The sequence below is a fragment of the Stegodyphus dumicola genome, chromosome 9 (genome assembly GCF_044657685.1).
Source record: "Stegodyphus dumicola isolate Sdum_Otavi_A_Nest chromosome 9, ASM4465768v1".
NCBI lineage: Eukaryota > Metazoa > Arthropoda > Arachnida > Araneae > Eresidae > Stegodyphus > Stegodyphus dumicola.
Genome location: NC_140776.1, coordinates 47,971,246 through 47,988,162, shown reverse-complemented (window position 1 = coordinate 47,988,162; position 16,917 = coordinate 47,971,246). Strand labels below are relative to the sequence as shown.

Sequence of the window (16,917 nt, the reverse complement as noted above, 5' to 3'; positions counted from 1 at the left end):
CACATTCTAAACACCACTAAAACGAAGTAATTAAAATATTTTTAGTCCAAAGGAGCTTTGTCCCTGAAGGACTATTGTTTTCGTATGGTGATTTTGCGTTGAATCACTATAAATGTCCGTTTCCCTTTTCAAACTGTTGCCACCAAATGTTAGAGTCCTGCATTATATTTGAAAAAAATTAAATAATGAAAAATCTGCATAAATGTATGTATATTTCTCGCATTGTAATAAAACAACGGTACATAGAGCCATCGAATTTTAAATGACGTAAATGACGCAATGGCAACACTCTACGGAAAAAAAAAACCTTTTTATCTCCAGAAAGCGGAACTGTTTATCGGAAATTCTAAAGATATGCTCATTTTAAAATTATTTTGCGACATTGCTGTTAGAACTGAATTTTATGGTTTAAGTGCAAAGAACATGATATTTAATGAATAAAGGTAACACACAAAACGTTAAAAAAACACCGCTTTGGACGTAATTTAAAATCTGAAACCTTTCAGATTTTTTTTCCCCTGTTTGATTTACACAGGTATTGATTAGTAAAATGCATTTCTAATTAGATATTCCCAATGAAGATTCATTCGTTTTAAAATGTGAGAGTTGACTTACCAGCGTAGATAAGAAAATCAGCTGCGCGTTTTCCAGATATCAAATCGTGAATCTTAGTCAGAGCATGAATATTCTAATTATTATATTCGAAATGCAAGCATGAAAGGAATGCCATGATTTACTACAACATGTTCTAGTTGTTTAAATAATCAATGCTAATTAAGAACTAAGCAAAATTACGTACATATTTTTAAATATTTGTTCATTACTATAGACAAATTAATTTTAAAAATGTTAATAAAATAATACGGATGGAATTTTCATATTTTTTCTCCAAAATAGTTAAATCAAACTATCACATTAAAAGAATGTTTCCTCCTTGATCGAATTAACCTGAATTTTATTACCTTTCTTTGCAATCAGGGTTTGAGATTGTTAAGGCAGAGCATGTTTCGCCTGTTGAAGGCCACGTTGCTAGGTTTGTTATTCTAAGGTAAGAGTTCCTGTCTTAAGGCGTTGCATTATACTTGATGATAGCTTAAATTTACGCGGGTGAAGCTTAGCCAACTTCAAGTAAATCTCTCTGTATAGCATTTGGCTATTAGTCTATTTAATTTACCTTTACATTTTACTTACTGCCTTCAAGTTTCTCGCCATTAATGCTGTCGGAGTTGCAAGCATAAAGGGTGCCTTTTGTTCATATTATTTAGTTTTAAATAAAGGATCTTTTGCACCTTTTCAATTTCTGATATACTTAGCGATTAACGTCTATATAGAGTTTAACATCGTATAATACCCAACAGAGTTAAACGTTTTTTTTTTTTTAGAGTTTTCAATTTTTCCCGAGTTTTCCAGTTTTCCATTCGTAAGCAAGTTTCCTCAATACTTTATTACAGAAATCATTCTAATCAAGCAGATATTTCACAAAGACTTCAAATAGTCAAATATTAACTAAGTTAGAAAAATGAATTAAAGAATTCAAATTTCATGAAAAGCAAGAGATTATTTAAGATAGTAATTGCTATATTTTTTTACATTTTAACTCAACCCTGTGGAACCAATCGAAACTAAAACCGCTGAACCGCAAAAGTTTCAAAATTAGTTTTTCTTTTCCAAAATAATGTCGTTACCTAAAGATGAGCTTTGGAGACTTTTCTGTAGGAAACAAGTATTGTAGTTTTCCATCAACTTGCTACACACCTCAAAGTTAATTAAATGTGCAAAGAATTACATATAAAATTTTTACAACATTTATTTATTGTTGTCAATGAAAATGGTCTTTTTTCATTTAATTTACTGTTAGATGGAAATCGTCTGTTATTAATAACTGTTAAATCTTATAGCGGATATCAAGCTTTGTCATGAAACTATTAATAAAATTTGTTTTTAATTTCTTCTACCAATCAAAGAATTCTGAATCCTTCTAGGATTTAAAATCAAAAATAAATAAGTAAATAAATACTTCTGAGAAAGAGATTTACATTAATTACATTTCTGTACTCACTTCTTTTTTGTTCAGCAGAAATACTAATAGTTTAGAGAATAAAAAATTTCGTTTCATAATCAATTCATCATTTTATTCTATTACGACGAAAACTTTTAATTCCAAACTTACAAACACTAAAGAAGGAATAAGAGGTACATTTTTATTTCCTCGTGCGAAGTAAAGGGAATAATGCAATCTCGGAAAATTTCCAATATCATATTCCAATAGAAGTATTCATTTTAACCGTTCCCGAATCTATTTAAACTTTTTTTTTTTTTTTTTCTTCATGTCCGTACGTACGGACAGAATAAATGACTCTTTTTTCCAAAACGAATTGTAAAATGTATTTAAAGTGGACTCAAAATGCAGTTTTTCATGATGTCTGTACGTACGTATGCATATCGTGTAACTCAAAAAAGATTAGCCGTAGAACTTTAAAATTTTATATATGGGACCACTGTAACATTTAGTTGTGCATTTCCTTTTTTTTTCGTTTCAATCGGCTGCACAAAACTTATACATACACACTCTCCCCTTTACCGGGCTTAAAAGTCCTTACCCGGTCTTTATTTTTGCAATCGTTGGTCGTTCCAGTTACAGAAATATTTTAAATGTCAAAAATATTCTTGTTTTACCAGTGCCAAATTTAAAAAGAGTTAATTTTCGACAAATAACGCAATCTATTTTTTAATGAGATCTCCTGGTTCCCACACTTATATAAAGTTTTATACGTGTTATGAAAAAATAAAATTATAAGGAACTTGAACCCGTACGATAAAAATTAACCTGGATATTTAATTTTAAAATTTGCAGTTTTTGACGTCATTTTCCACTTTCTTGAGAGATCGGGTATTCTTGTTAGATTAATTCGAAGAAATAAGTTTAAATGGAAAGCAACAAAAAATTTATATGTTTAATAGGCCGTACAAGGAAGTCATTTGGTTACACATCAGAATTTTTAAATTACTTTCGCTTTCGTTTGTCGTTAATCGGGTGCTAGATTCAAATTGTGGTTAAGGTTCAAATTCACAATATTTATAGTCGCTTATTCTTATCTATCGCTGCTTATCTTTTCTTTTAAACACTTCAGAAAAGGGGTTATATTTGTTATCTTGACGTTTGTAACATAGCAATATAAAAATTGTTGCCTTTTCATTTGCGCGAAATACTTGTTCCAAACCTCATAAGCAAGCGATCTAGTGAAAAAATATATGCACCTAAGCTTTGTTGAATAATTATGTCTCTCCTTTGTTTTTTTAAATAACTGCAAGATATCTTCATGTCGTTTAAATGATTGAATTAATATCATACCAAGTTCTTCTTCTACTTTGAATGTTCCATTGATTATTTTGAAATACACAGCTTTGGGTTTATTTACAATTTGATCGATGTCAACGGTCAAAATCAGTAAAGCTTAATACTGCGAGGAGAAATATTTAAATACAATTTAGAATTTTTGTTTCCCGTGACGTCAGAGACGTTATTCTACAGAATTAATTTAAACAAAAGTATACAGATTCGATACACTTTCTGGTGAGTAATTCTTTTGGTTCTTTCCCCATAAGTTAATTTTATTAAAATTCTTTACGTATGTGGCTGCATTTCTTTGCAAAAGAAGAATCAGTTATGATTCTATATCGTTAATTATTAATTAATAAAAACTTAATTAGTAATGCATTATTTTGTTGGGATTTAAAGGTAAATTACAGCGTTGTTATTACTACTTAAAATAGAAGCATTTGCGAGAAATTCTTTAAATATGCCATCACCTAGAATTATGATCGCTGCAAATATGATGTTTCAAACTGACATTATTTATAACATTAATAAAAAGAATTGAATAATGATTTTTTTTTTCAAATGTTAGTCTGTAATTTAAAATTTTTAAATTGCAGTCGGTTTTGTCTTTTAGCATTTCTGAAGTACTGTACAACAAACATGTTTATTGAAAATTTTGCTGTAACTTTAGTGAAATTTGGATAAAGCGTGTTGAAATAGCTTTTAATAGAACATAAAGTCATATTATGATATATTTTGTCCCATTTATGCATTTATAAATAAGTTTTTTAAATTCCTTGGAATTTATCAGGGGGAGCGGAGTTTGAGAAAAGTTAAGGCTGCCTTAGGTACTTTAATTTAAGGTAAAATGAATTTGACTTCGGATATTTTAAATATAATATTAAGAATGTGCACATTACGTAACATCTAAATTCTTATTACCCAATGCGAGAGATCTTATTAATTGAAAATAAATTGGCGAGTTTTTATGTTGTGTTCTTAAGCGTTTGGCGACCAAACACATTTGACGTCAGTAACGGTAACCTCTATTTTTCCCAGAGTTCAGTTGGAAACAAATATGAACGGTGGAGTTGGTGGTGCCTATGGTGCGGGAAAAGCGGGGTCTGGTTCAGATCCTATATCAATTTTAACGAAACCTCATGTGATTTTAAGACTTTTGTGTTGGGTAAGAAACTGGAAAAATATTCGTGTTATTAATCTGTTTCATATAAAGCCAATTTCAAGATCAGTGGATCCAAACACTGGCCATGTTTGTTATTGATCCGTGCCTTCAGCCTTAGTGATAGCATGACGGGATACATTTGAAATATACTTCGGATATTACTGCAGAGTTTAATTCATTGGATAACTTTGAAAATTGGCTTTAGTAACTTTTCTTTTCTGTTATACAAAGTTTTTTGCGCGACAGATGTAATATTTAATTACTTTATGTGTCGCAGATTTTGTATTACGTGATTGACACAATCTTTCGTAGGTTAATGTATTAACTTAAAATATATTACTAGCAGGTTTTCGGTTTCATGGAATTAATCAGGTGTTATTATGTACACTTTGAAATGACTGTAATGCATTGTATCACCAGATATTTATCTATCCAAACACAATTGGGCCAAAATTATACTTAACGTCATAATACGCAAAGTACACTTTCGCTTGCTTTGTATCTTAATGAATAACTTCTAAAAAAATTTAGGAAATGTAAACAATTCAAAAAATCCGCGACACGGCTTACATATATAGTCTCATAATCGTGTTCACATAAACCATGTAACATTCTTTAAATAAGTGCTAGGTTGTTTTAGTGCATAATTTCCAAGCATCTAAAACAAGATTTCTCCATTGTTTCATACAGAGCGTTTCTAGATTTATTTTCAATCATCATATGTAATTAGGTGTAAAATTTCTGTAATTCTATTAGTTTCACCATTTATGAACATAAAATTACTTTATTTTAGAGTTTTCTGTCTGATCTTAGATTTTTTTTATGAAAGGAAGTAATAAAATAAGATACATAAAAGAGATTAATAAATTCTAGAGCTTATAATATAAGTGATTATAGATAGTGCTGGTTGGGAAAGAAGATTTTTTCTTCCTTTAAATTTCTCTATGATATTCAAGTTTTCAAATAAATGAAAATTATGCAATGAAGTTGATAATTGTGGTTGTTTTAGACATTTAATTTTTTGTGTAACTAAGCAAGTGCACTAGTAGTATTTTTCTTGGTAAAATTAAAAATGAGTGACATTGCTTCATGTACCAAAATCAAATATATTATACTGTGTAAATTTCAATTTTTGTATAATTTTAAATGTAGATTCATTTAGCATAATTTGCCATGAGAGATCTTATTTTTGTTTATTGAGTTTTTAATTTATTTTAAAATGTTTAATTGGAAAGAGATAATGCTAAAGAAAAATTTTTAATTAGGCAGGGGGGAAAGCAACCTTACATTAGCATAGATTTTGAATAGAATTTCTTCAGTTTTAGGGGAGATCAGGGATTTCTGAAGAAGGAGGACCTATATCTGATCACCTTTGTTATCAATAAGAGTTTTGTGCCAGCCAGAAATTGCTTTGTTGTACAAGTTAGCATCTTTTGTTAGCATTTAAAATGCATTTTGGAAAGCTTTCTTATTAGTAAAATTCTTGATTGTGTCAACAGTTATAGAAATTTAACATGCTCTCTCTGAATACTTGCTTATTGTCTTTGGCTGCTTTAAGATACAGTTCTTTCTTGCTGGAGAAGAGAAATATTAACTAATAAATTCTTAGTTTTGCATAAATAGGTGGTACTTTTGTGTTATCAGTTTTGGATTACACTCGTACATATATTCAGATAGAGTTATGGTTAGAAATAAATTTGTATGTTTGTAATCAAAGAGACGTAGCTAGGGTTTTCAGCACTTGGAGACAACTAAAGATTTTGTGCCCCCTTCTGTTTGCTAAAAATGGAAAACATTTCATTCTAAAATTTCGTGACAGCAATTTGGCTCTCCCTGGAGGCCGCGCCTGGGGACAAGTGTTCCCCCTTTAGCTACACCGCTGTAATCAAATAGATGTGAGACTACAGGAGCTACAGTCTGATTTTGCTCATATACATCTTGAAAAGAATTAATAAACTTAATGGTGTCATCTTTGTAACCTTCTTCCCCTCCCCAAAAAGAAAATGTAAAAATTCAGTTGCTGTTTGAAAATTTTAAATTATAGTCAAGAATTAATGAGTCTATAATTAAAATTTAAAAAATGTAAAAATCATTTGATTAAAAGAAGTTGCATCTTGATATGCAGATTTTTGTTTAACACCTAAAATAGTGTTAAGCTAAGGTCCTATGATAGGCCACCTAGTTTAAGAATTAATTTGCCAAGAAGTTTAAGGTAAGGAATTTAAAATCATATGCTTAAAACAAGTTATCAGAAATAGTAGTGACTTGCTGTCATATTTTTTAATCATAAGTTATTGTCAGGAGATTTATTCACTTGTTTAGTAAACAAAAGATTTAATTATTCAAGATGTAACTCTGCATTTATTTCAGTGGGTTGCTCGTATATGGGACTTGCAGCAAATAATTCTGTTAAGGGACAGTTTTTCTAGGATACTTAATCCATTTTTTGAAGGCTATAAACATCTTGGAAGAAGTTTCTTTTTTAGTTATTTAAAAAAAGTATGATAGGAAGCAGGGCTGTGGAGATGGAGTCGGGCAGATTCGGGGGGTAAAAAGAGTTGGAGCTGGAGTCGCTAAAAACAGGTCAACTCCAGTTTTTGTTGAACAGTTTGAATTTGAAATAAAATTAAAAAGGAATTGAAAAAAAAATGAATGACCAAGTTGAGTTATTATTTTTATTTATGGATTATATACATTAATAAATAGTTATTTTCTATTTTATTGACATATTAATAAATAAATATAAGGATGGATGTGATATTTGTCATTAGCGATTAAACTGATTCATTTAGTTACAAATCTCACTGGTAAGTTTAGGTAAGCAGCAATTGCAGCAAGAAATCCCAAAATTGATGGCATTCTTAGGAAGTGAGTAGGAAAAGGAGCAATTATTGATCAAGCAACACGATAATTAAGTACATATTTGATGCTAAAGAGGTTTTTAGAATTAAGAATTTTTTTAGAAGATGTAGATAACCTTAATGTTTCACTAACAGAAAGACTGTGGAATGATCTTGCAGAATTGTAAACTCTTCTTTCTACACCACATATAGCCACAAAAAAGCTGCGATCTGAAGAATTAACAGGAGGCGTGAATGGAAGAATGGGATGTTTGCCCTTTGCTAGACAATGAGATCTTGCTGGGTTCAATATATGTAGATCTGAAACACCGAATTTTCTTGGATGACAAACAAATTAAAAAGGCAAAGAAAGCCACCTATGAACTTTCATTAAGAATGAAATTATTCTGAGAACAATTGGAGAATTCGAATCAGGACAGTCAAACTGCAGACATTGCAACTGAGTCTCTATCATCCTCTTCCAGTGATGAATTAGATTTTGAGAAATATTTTTGGATAATATTGAAAAGGCTAAGGCAAAGCAAATGAAACTAAAGAACCAAGAGCCTTTAGATATAAAAATGAAAAAAACGCAAACAAGATTTCTACACGGCCTTTGAAGAAATAGAGAACTATGATTGTGCTTGCAAGATACCTCTTTTAAAACTTATAAAAATCTATCCTGAAAAGTTAAAAGAAGTAGCCCTAACAGTAACAGCTATTCCTTCTACTCAAATTAGTGTGAAAAGACTCTTCTCAGCTCTGAAGTTTATCAAATTGGATCTATGGCCCTTCAACAAAGAAGGTCTTGCTGAAGCTATACTGTTTCTTAAAAATAGCTAATACCAGTTTTTCCATTTCATAATAAATGCTAATTAATATAAATAATTTGGTATGCCATAACTTTTTTTCCTGTAGCATCTATTACTCCTTTTATATTAAAAAAATAAGCTGTAACCCATGTGAATATGTTTACATATATATATATGAGGGAGTCGGAGTCTTTAAAATGTCGGGAGTCGGTCATTTTCCATACCGACTCCACAGCCCTGATTGATAGGCATAATTAAGAAAGTGAATGCAGGATTTTAAATTGAAGTAAATGTCAAATATTTCAGTAATCTAGATAATCATGTTGCGATACAAGTCAGTCTATGTAATCATGTTGCAATGCAAATGAGTCTATGTAATCATGTTGCACAACATAAAACACAGTTATGCTCACCTAGTGCTGCAAGAATGCATAAAAATATTCAGGAAATGTGAAAATTAGGTCTTTAAATTACTGGCAGTTTATAAGTTGATCCAAGAACTATCATTTATTCTTTTCCCTATTCCTAAAGATGTGTAATGTGAAAAAATATCATACAGAAATGATGTTTTTTCACATTACATATCTGCTAAAACACTTCAGCTGCTAGACTGTAATTGGAAGAAGTGCTAGATTGTAATTGTAAAACATGGAGGGAATGAAAACAGCTGTGTTTGTTACATCATAAAGATAAATCAATTTTTCTGCTTCTACAGCAATTATATTATGATATGATATCCATGTCATCCCTTTATGGTTAAGTGTAGGGCCAGTCAAACTGGAAATTGCAATCTACAGGAACCTTGTTGTTTAATCTTTTCACAGTAGTGTTAATGTGAAACAAAATTTATTTTCCAATCCATTCACCAAACTTAATACAAATTGTTGCATGCTTAGCTGATAAATTTATTGTTAAATTGATGAACAGTAACAGTTTCAGCCTTTTAATTCCATAAATCTAGTGCAGGATAATTTCATCAGCTTTGCTCAAAAAATAATCAACTGTAGTCTGTTATTGTAAAATTGAAACTTGAATATCATTTTCCCCTGCCCAGATTGCACTGTAACCTGAAAAACGACAGCTGGAGTCAATGGTTTGTGTCACTTAATTTTTTTCCCCTGTTGCATTTCTGTTTAGCATGTTTTGTTTCATGAAAGGCATTCAAATGAAGGCTAACTGGAACTAGTCTCAGATAAGGTGGGGAAAAGTCCTGCTGTGGGGTGAGGTTGACACACTTTACGAATACAAATGAGGAAGGCTGAAAATGGCCTTGAAGTGTATATTTTAAAGGAACAGTCTAAAGCTAACACGTATACTATCTCAGCGAAACTTTTAATCTTAAGTTGGAAGCATTGAGGAAAATTATTATTCAAGAAATTATGTGTGTACTTTATTAAATGAAATAAATTGACTTTAAATAAATTTAAAAAATTAAATAACAAGATTTTTAAAAAACTTTTACAGAAGCAACTTAACATTTTATATTTCATGAAGAGCTAGGTAATTAATATGTAACATTTGTTGTACTTATTTATTATAAAATGCGTTAAAAATTTATAACCAAGGATATTCACAAACTTTCTTAAAAAGAGTAATTTTTATATTTATCTGTTTTGAATGCTTCTATTACACCTTATAAATGAAATCAGAAATTGGATGTCTGGGCATAATCATTAAATATTCACATTCATTTCCTACTGACACTTTGGTGATTTCTTAGGGTTAATATGAGCCAGTTTGTTTTCGAATGTTCTCCACAAAGGTATTCGTTACAAGTCAATTAACTAGTCAGTGATTCTAACAACTTATCTTTTGTGTTCTTTTTAATTAACGGTACTGTTTCTATTATCTTGTACGTTTTCTGTATGACTGTTTTAGAATTTCTTGGTTACATTACCATAATTTGTGGTTTTTCACAGATGAAAAGATAAAAATTACTTATTATTTTTTAAAAACATATTCCCAGACTATCAATAGTTACGTTGCCAAAAATTATTAACGTATCGAAAGAAAAAAATTAAAATATAAATTTTAATTATTAAATCATGATTATATGATGCATTAAAGAAATAAAACACATTTTTCATAAAATCATCTTATTTTTTAACACTCACATGTACTAAGCAATCTGATTTTGCTTTAAAAAAGGCGGATGTGGATTCCGCAAACTTAATATTGCATACCAGCTATCTACCAAACGCATCTCATCGTTGTTCACTCAAGTCATTTTGTGGCAAAATATTATATTTCTGCAGAATTTTTGCTGTGGTTTTTTTTTTTTTTTTCATTGGTGGTAGGCTCCACAAATGGTATTTTAAGAGTGAGTTAAAGGCAAAAAATATCATGATTTGAAAACGCTTGGAACTTGGAATGCAACAAAAATAATACAATAAGAAATGTTGACATTTTTGAATGAAGAATTGTTATGAGCATGGTTGGCAGAAGAACAGTACGTGCATGGTTGTCTGAATTTGGCAATTTCTTAAAATATGATGACTTCTACTAAGCTGGAAAAAAGCATGGAATATGTTTGCTATGAAATAGCCATTTGTGTGTGATAATTTATAATGAATATGGTGATTGTGATTATCATGAATGTGATGTGAGATTATTACAGAAGTTTGACATTTAAGTATGCATTTACCCAGGGGCAAAGAGAATTTGAATAAAAGAAATTATGTAGATGAAACCAAGATCATAGTGCAGCTTTATTTTCAATTTGAAAAGCTCATTTGAGATGTTTTTGTAATTGTGAAAGAAATTCTTGGTAAAGCGGGTTTTTTTTTTTTTTTTTTCTTTTTCCTTGGAATAATGAGCATTTGGAATTTTGATTTTTTTTTGGGTTTTTTTTTTTTTTTTTTGTATAGTTGAACAACGACGATATGAAAATTTAAAGTAGTAAAACTTAATCTATTGACAGATTAATTTCTTCATATGAAACAGTTTTCTCTTCAGCAAATTGAAATGTAGAGATTCAAATTAAAATAATAAACTGAGTCTGTTTTCTGTTGGTAATTGATGAATATTTTATTGTGTTGAGACATTTCTTGCTTCAGTTAGCAAATGCCATTGCTGTTTATATTAAAAAATTTTATATAGTAATACTTTTTTATTCTTAATGGATTCTAACTTACGGATCATCACTTATAGTTTTTCTTTAGAATTTAAGTCATATTAACTCTGACTTAAATTATAAAGAAAAACTGGAAGTGGTTGTCAGTGTTTAAAAACTACCGTTGATACAAAAATGCCATACATGATCTTTTGGGACTCCACAGACTGTGTATAGAAAGCATGTAAAACAAATATTTGGTCTTGTTGCAGGCTATCTCAACAGTGAGTACTGAAATGTATTATATAACTAACTGCCTACTAGTAGCCAAGCAATAAAATTGCTAAAACACTGGTAATTTGATGTGGGTTCATATCATGGCTGCAGGGAATTTTTGTGGTTTTCTGCGTGTTTAATTTAATTACATGCCAGTTTCCTCAAAAAATTATCCACAAAGTCATTTCTTGCCTTAAATGTGTAGTCCTCATATGCTTTACCATAATCCAATGAATAATTAGATACTACTGTCTTTTTAAATTTTTCATTTCACTTAATCTTTAAATTACACACAAAACCTTTATTTAAATCACTTGCCATCATCTGAAATTAAAATATTTATTTTAAATTTTTGCCACAGCTATTGCATTATTATGTATTTTCTTTTCATAAAACAATTATGACATCTTGCACTTAAAATTGGTGCTTAGTACCCTTAAACTCTTTAACATTCATAGTGCATATGATGTACCAATTTGGTCAATTTTCATAAAATCCTCTCTTCCATAGCATCTTCAGATTCTAGCCTATGCTGGCATTTGACTATTTTTTGGTTTATACAGCCAAAAGTCTTTAATCCAGACGTCCATAATCCGGAACTCAAAGCTGCAAACTTTCTGAGCATGCGTAAACGCATAATGCGTTTATGTATGCGCATAATACCTTTACGCATGCATATAATATGTTTACCCATGCACGTTTAATATATAACAGACGGTATAAGCTAAGCTAAAATTATCTAATTATCTATTTCAGTTAATGTTGCAGATTGCGTTGTTTTTTAATCTTTGAATTGGATCCGGCTTATTATTTTTTGCAGACAGTTAGAGCAATTTTATAAAAGTAAACTTGAACTGCATGATTAGAGGTGATATTTAGTACTAATTGCTTCAGCTCAAGAATGTCAGGTCAACTCATTCCCTTGCCTTCCTCATTTCTAAAAACACTTTCCTGGAACTTCCTGGCTGTTGACCTTTTAAATTCATTCCTTTTAAACTTTATGCTATAAACCACGTTGTTCATAACAGGACATGATCCTTTCATGTACTACCTGTATAGTTTCAGAGTAAGTCAGACCAATCTGTGACTGTGTGAATGTCTGCAACCCCAACCAATATATATTCCATTGTGCTGTTCATAAGCAATGCCATTTACAGCAACCAGCTTTGCAGCACTGGGCTCAATGGCTATCTAGATTGACACAAAATCACAGCAAGTCTGGAGCACATATGGATAAAGCTTGCAAGGAGACAGAACAGTGCGTTAATTTCAAACTTTCAAACCTTAATAATAAAACTATATTTCCATTGAATCATCATGCTAATTCAAGTTCCTGGTACTGCAGTTAAAATACAAGAAGCCTGGTAACTTACAGTATGGTTGGAGATAACAATTTTATTAACCATTCACTCACAAGAATTTCAAATAAAGTAAAATTCTTACAATATAATTACTTCACAAACACTGTGAAAATTCAGTTAGCCATTGCCTTTCTACAGGAACTGTATATTTTTAATGATTTTCTCCCTTGGTTTGCCAAATAGTTTTCAGGCAGTTTATTTGCATTCTTAGAAATGCAAGTAACTTTTAGAGGTAGAAGGTAGATGCTATAAGAAGCATATTAAAATATAGAAAACTAAGGAAATAAATCTATAATGAATTGCTAGGTTTAAAAATGGGATAAACCATTTAAAAAAAAAAATGTGTGTGGAAAAGGGAAAATAATAACTTCCCCTTAAAGTGAAGCTTCTCTACATTTACAATTTTATTTAAACATAAAAGCTTTTTTTAAAAAAATCTTTCAGTTGATGTATGTTGAAATAGAAGCTACTTATTGAGGCAAAAACTCATTCAAGTTTTCCTTTTATAAAACTGTCATTCAGTCATTCATTTGGAATATATTCATTTTAATCTATAACCAAACATTTAGAAATATATTATGATAATTTAGTATTTATCTCTAAGAAGTGTATTTACTTAATTCATTTATTACATGTTTTGAAGAAATATCATTAACACAAACTATACATGGAAGTTTTATATGCAAGCCTTTTTCTTCCTTGTAAAATAGCATATTTACATGTCCATCAGTCCCTCTCATATATTTTCTCTCTCCAGCATTTTTAGTAGCTTAGATTTAGTATAATTTTCAGCTTCTTTAAATTCAAGAAGTAGACTCTTCTTGAAGAACTTTTAATTCTAGAAATTTGTCAGATAGATATTCTTTGTACTTGTTTTTTTTTTTTTTTTTTTTTTTTTTTTTAAAGACTGTTAATTCAAGTTTTCAAAATCTTAATCAAAGCCATTCATCTTTCCCTGATAGAAAAGGAGATGAATACACTTTATAAAAATATGTGTACAGTTTTAATCTTCAGAAAATGTTTATAGAGATCAGGAAATATATTTTTATTATTCTTTGTGGAAATGAACATTTCTTCTCCTTCAGAAAAAGCAAAATAGTTTCAAACATTCAGTGTCATGCTATTGTTTTTCTCCCCATAATTTGGGTACGAAACATATACTCGGCAGTTTTCTGTTTGCTTAAATATTTTTAAAATTTAGCTCTATATTCTTTAAAGAATCTTGTAATATAAGTTATACAGCTTAACAAGAAATTTTGCTTTTACCTGCAGTCTAAGGAATATATAGCAACATATAATATAGAAATTTTAAAAAATACGGGGGGACTATTGAAACTATAACTAATTACAAAGCTAGTGCTCCTAATTATTTTAGGTATGCTTTAATTATATGAATTGTACCATTACTCTTCATTTCAGAACAGTTATTGTACAAAATTTTTTCCATCTCGGTTTTCAAATAAAAAAATAAAAATGATAATAAAAGTGAATAATAAAATTTTTGTGAATAAATATGGGATGTTTAAAATTGCAGGACGTTCTTATACTCTGGCTAATGATGTTCAGTTTTTATGTAAACCTTCAATTATAATCTTAGCATCCTAGATTATAATCAGAAGGTTTAAGGTTTTTTTTCCTTTGTGATGTGATTATAACACAACTTTGCTCCTCTAAAACATTCATCATTCTGTTTTTATTTTTTTAATATACCTATCTTTAATGTGTATGTGTACATATACATATATGTATCGTGAATCTCATCTGAGTGTATCAGCTAATATGAAAAATAACATTGAGCAGAGTAAAGTAACCTGAAGTTTGCTTATTTATGTTTAAAACCTAGTGCTTTTTTTTTTTTTTTTTTTTTTTATGTTTTTTGTAATTTTCTTCATTTGAAGTGTGTTAAAATTAATTTTATTGTATATTTAAATGTAGCAAAAGTTTATGTAATTTTGATGTTTTTATTCAATTTTAACTCCTCCAAAGGCAAAATGAAAAATACCTTAATAAAATTTTTCTTGTTACTGAAAATTTTTATGTTGGATTTTTTTTCTTTTAACTTTAAAAACATCTGTTCCAGGTTTTTTCTATAGTTGTTTTCGGGTGCATAGGCTCTGAAGGATGGATGAAAGACAAGTGTCTATACAACAACGACATAAATGCTTGCAATTTTGGAACAGGAATTGGCGTGATTGCCTTTTTAGGAAGTTTGGCACTTTTAGTGACAGATATTATGTTTAACAGTATCTCCAGTATCAAGGTTCGTAGGCGAGCTGTAATTGCAGACATTGCATTTTCAGGTAACTGAAATATACTTTTAAACAGTGTTTATTTAATATATTTTTATGCAGTTTCACTGCTGTGTACTTTTTTTTATTTAAAAATGTGATTATTATTTGTATCAAGCCAATTCTGTTGTTCTAATAAAAGATAAGACTGAATACAATAGACTCCTGATTAAGTAGTTTAAGAAGTTTGTATGAGTGGATCTTTTAACGGCAGTTAATTAACTTAAAGGTATACAGAACAGTATTCATATGCAGTAAATCAGATTTTAAATATATATTTAGATCTTTATATACCTATCTGTCTGTGTGTACATATATGAAAATATTTGTATAATTAAAATTGTCATATATAAGTGATTTTCATTTGTTTTCAGTCCAAAAATTCAGTATTGAGTTTCCGATAATTAAACATAAAATAGGATTTCCACAATAAGTTTTTACTATGATGTCTGTCTGTCTGTATATGTATGATGATGTTTTGGTCCGCGATACCCCTTATATTAATTTTCCAAAAATTTTTGTTTTCCATATTTGAGCTTTATTTTAAAATATGGAGTTGATTAAATTTTGTGTAAAATTGGACAACTAGAAATAGTACTTTATTTAAAGCCTTTAACAGTTCTTAATAGACATCTAGAAGTGGTATTTTAATTGAATCCCATAATAATTTTTAATGAAAAATTATTACCAGTTACTGTTATCAGAATTTTGGATTATGTTAAACTATCATCCCAAACTTTTCAATTTAAGGCTTTTTATATCAATGGGAACAACATATTAGGTTTTGGCTAAATTGATAAGTGGCAGTTCAGACTTTCAAACATTTATTTGAAGATCTGAACAAATTTTAATGAGAAAATATGATGCAATCCAAAACTTCTCAAATTTGGTACTTAAAACTCATATATTGCTGCTGTTAGGACTTATTTCGCTTGTCCGTAATCAGAGCAAGCCCATGAAATTCATTATGGCAGGAAGTCAAGATTCCACATGTTGTTGGCAATAGCCTTGGGCACCATGCAGGTGACAGTACGACTTTGACGAGTTACGCTCCAAATTTTGAAGTAAGCACCCCGAGGGGATGCGGTTGAGGGTCTCCCATCCCTCTTTCCCTACTACCAACCTCTCAAGAGAACGTTCAGCTCACCACATATTGAGCACAACCATGCCACACAAACACTGCATATTTACAAGAATGCATGCCTTCTTGAGATTTGAATCCAGGCCTTTTGGTACGACAGTCAGTATCACTAGCCACTATCCCATTTGGGCAGTGTATATGCATGTAAGATGCACATGCAGTTGTGTCTGGGGACATATTAGATTTTGACTACATATAATAATCTGAAATGGTGCTTTACTTGAAACTCTTATCAGATTTTTGGTGAAAGATGTGGAATCACTAGTCTAAAATAATGAAGCACATATTAGGGGTATTTTTTTATATCTAGACTTGACATTTATTTATATCATATTGAAGAGGGAAATGATTTTTTATAACAGTGATTCATTTGCAGAATTTCAGAACTCTAGTAAAGTAATCATGCTACCAAAAATGCCTTTGTTATTCTTTTCCATTCTCGATGATGATGAGGCACAAGAGCAAATACCAAATTTGGAAACACTGCTATCCCAGAATGTACTGTAGTCACTATTCAGATGTAATTCAGAAAACAAGCATTGTTTATTGATGCCTAAATATCGCGGGATATGAAGATCAATATGTATTTAGATTTGCTGATGCTATATAAAAAATACGAAAATATGAAGATTAATATGAGATATG

General features: G+C 30.0%; 1 protein-coding gene across 1 annotated transcript in view; it reads left to right on the top strand.

Moving 5' to 3' along the window:
- The first annotated feature begins 4,380 nt into the window (after window positions 1–4,380).
- Syngr (synaptogyrin) overlaps window positions 4,381–16,917 on the top strand; it is a 35,888-nt gene continuing 23,351 nt past the window's right edge. Inside the window, exons 1-2 of the mRNA XM_035364505.2 lie at window positions 4,381–4,505; window positions 14,924–15,143. Of these exons, the coding sequence (XP_035220396.1) occupies window positions 4,398–4,505; window positions 14,924–15,143 (328 nt within the window). The 5' untranslated portion in view covers window positions 4,381–4,397. The remainder of the gene's footprint in view (window positions 4,506–14,923; window positions 15,144–16,917) is intronic.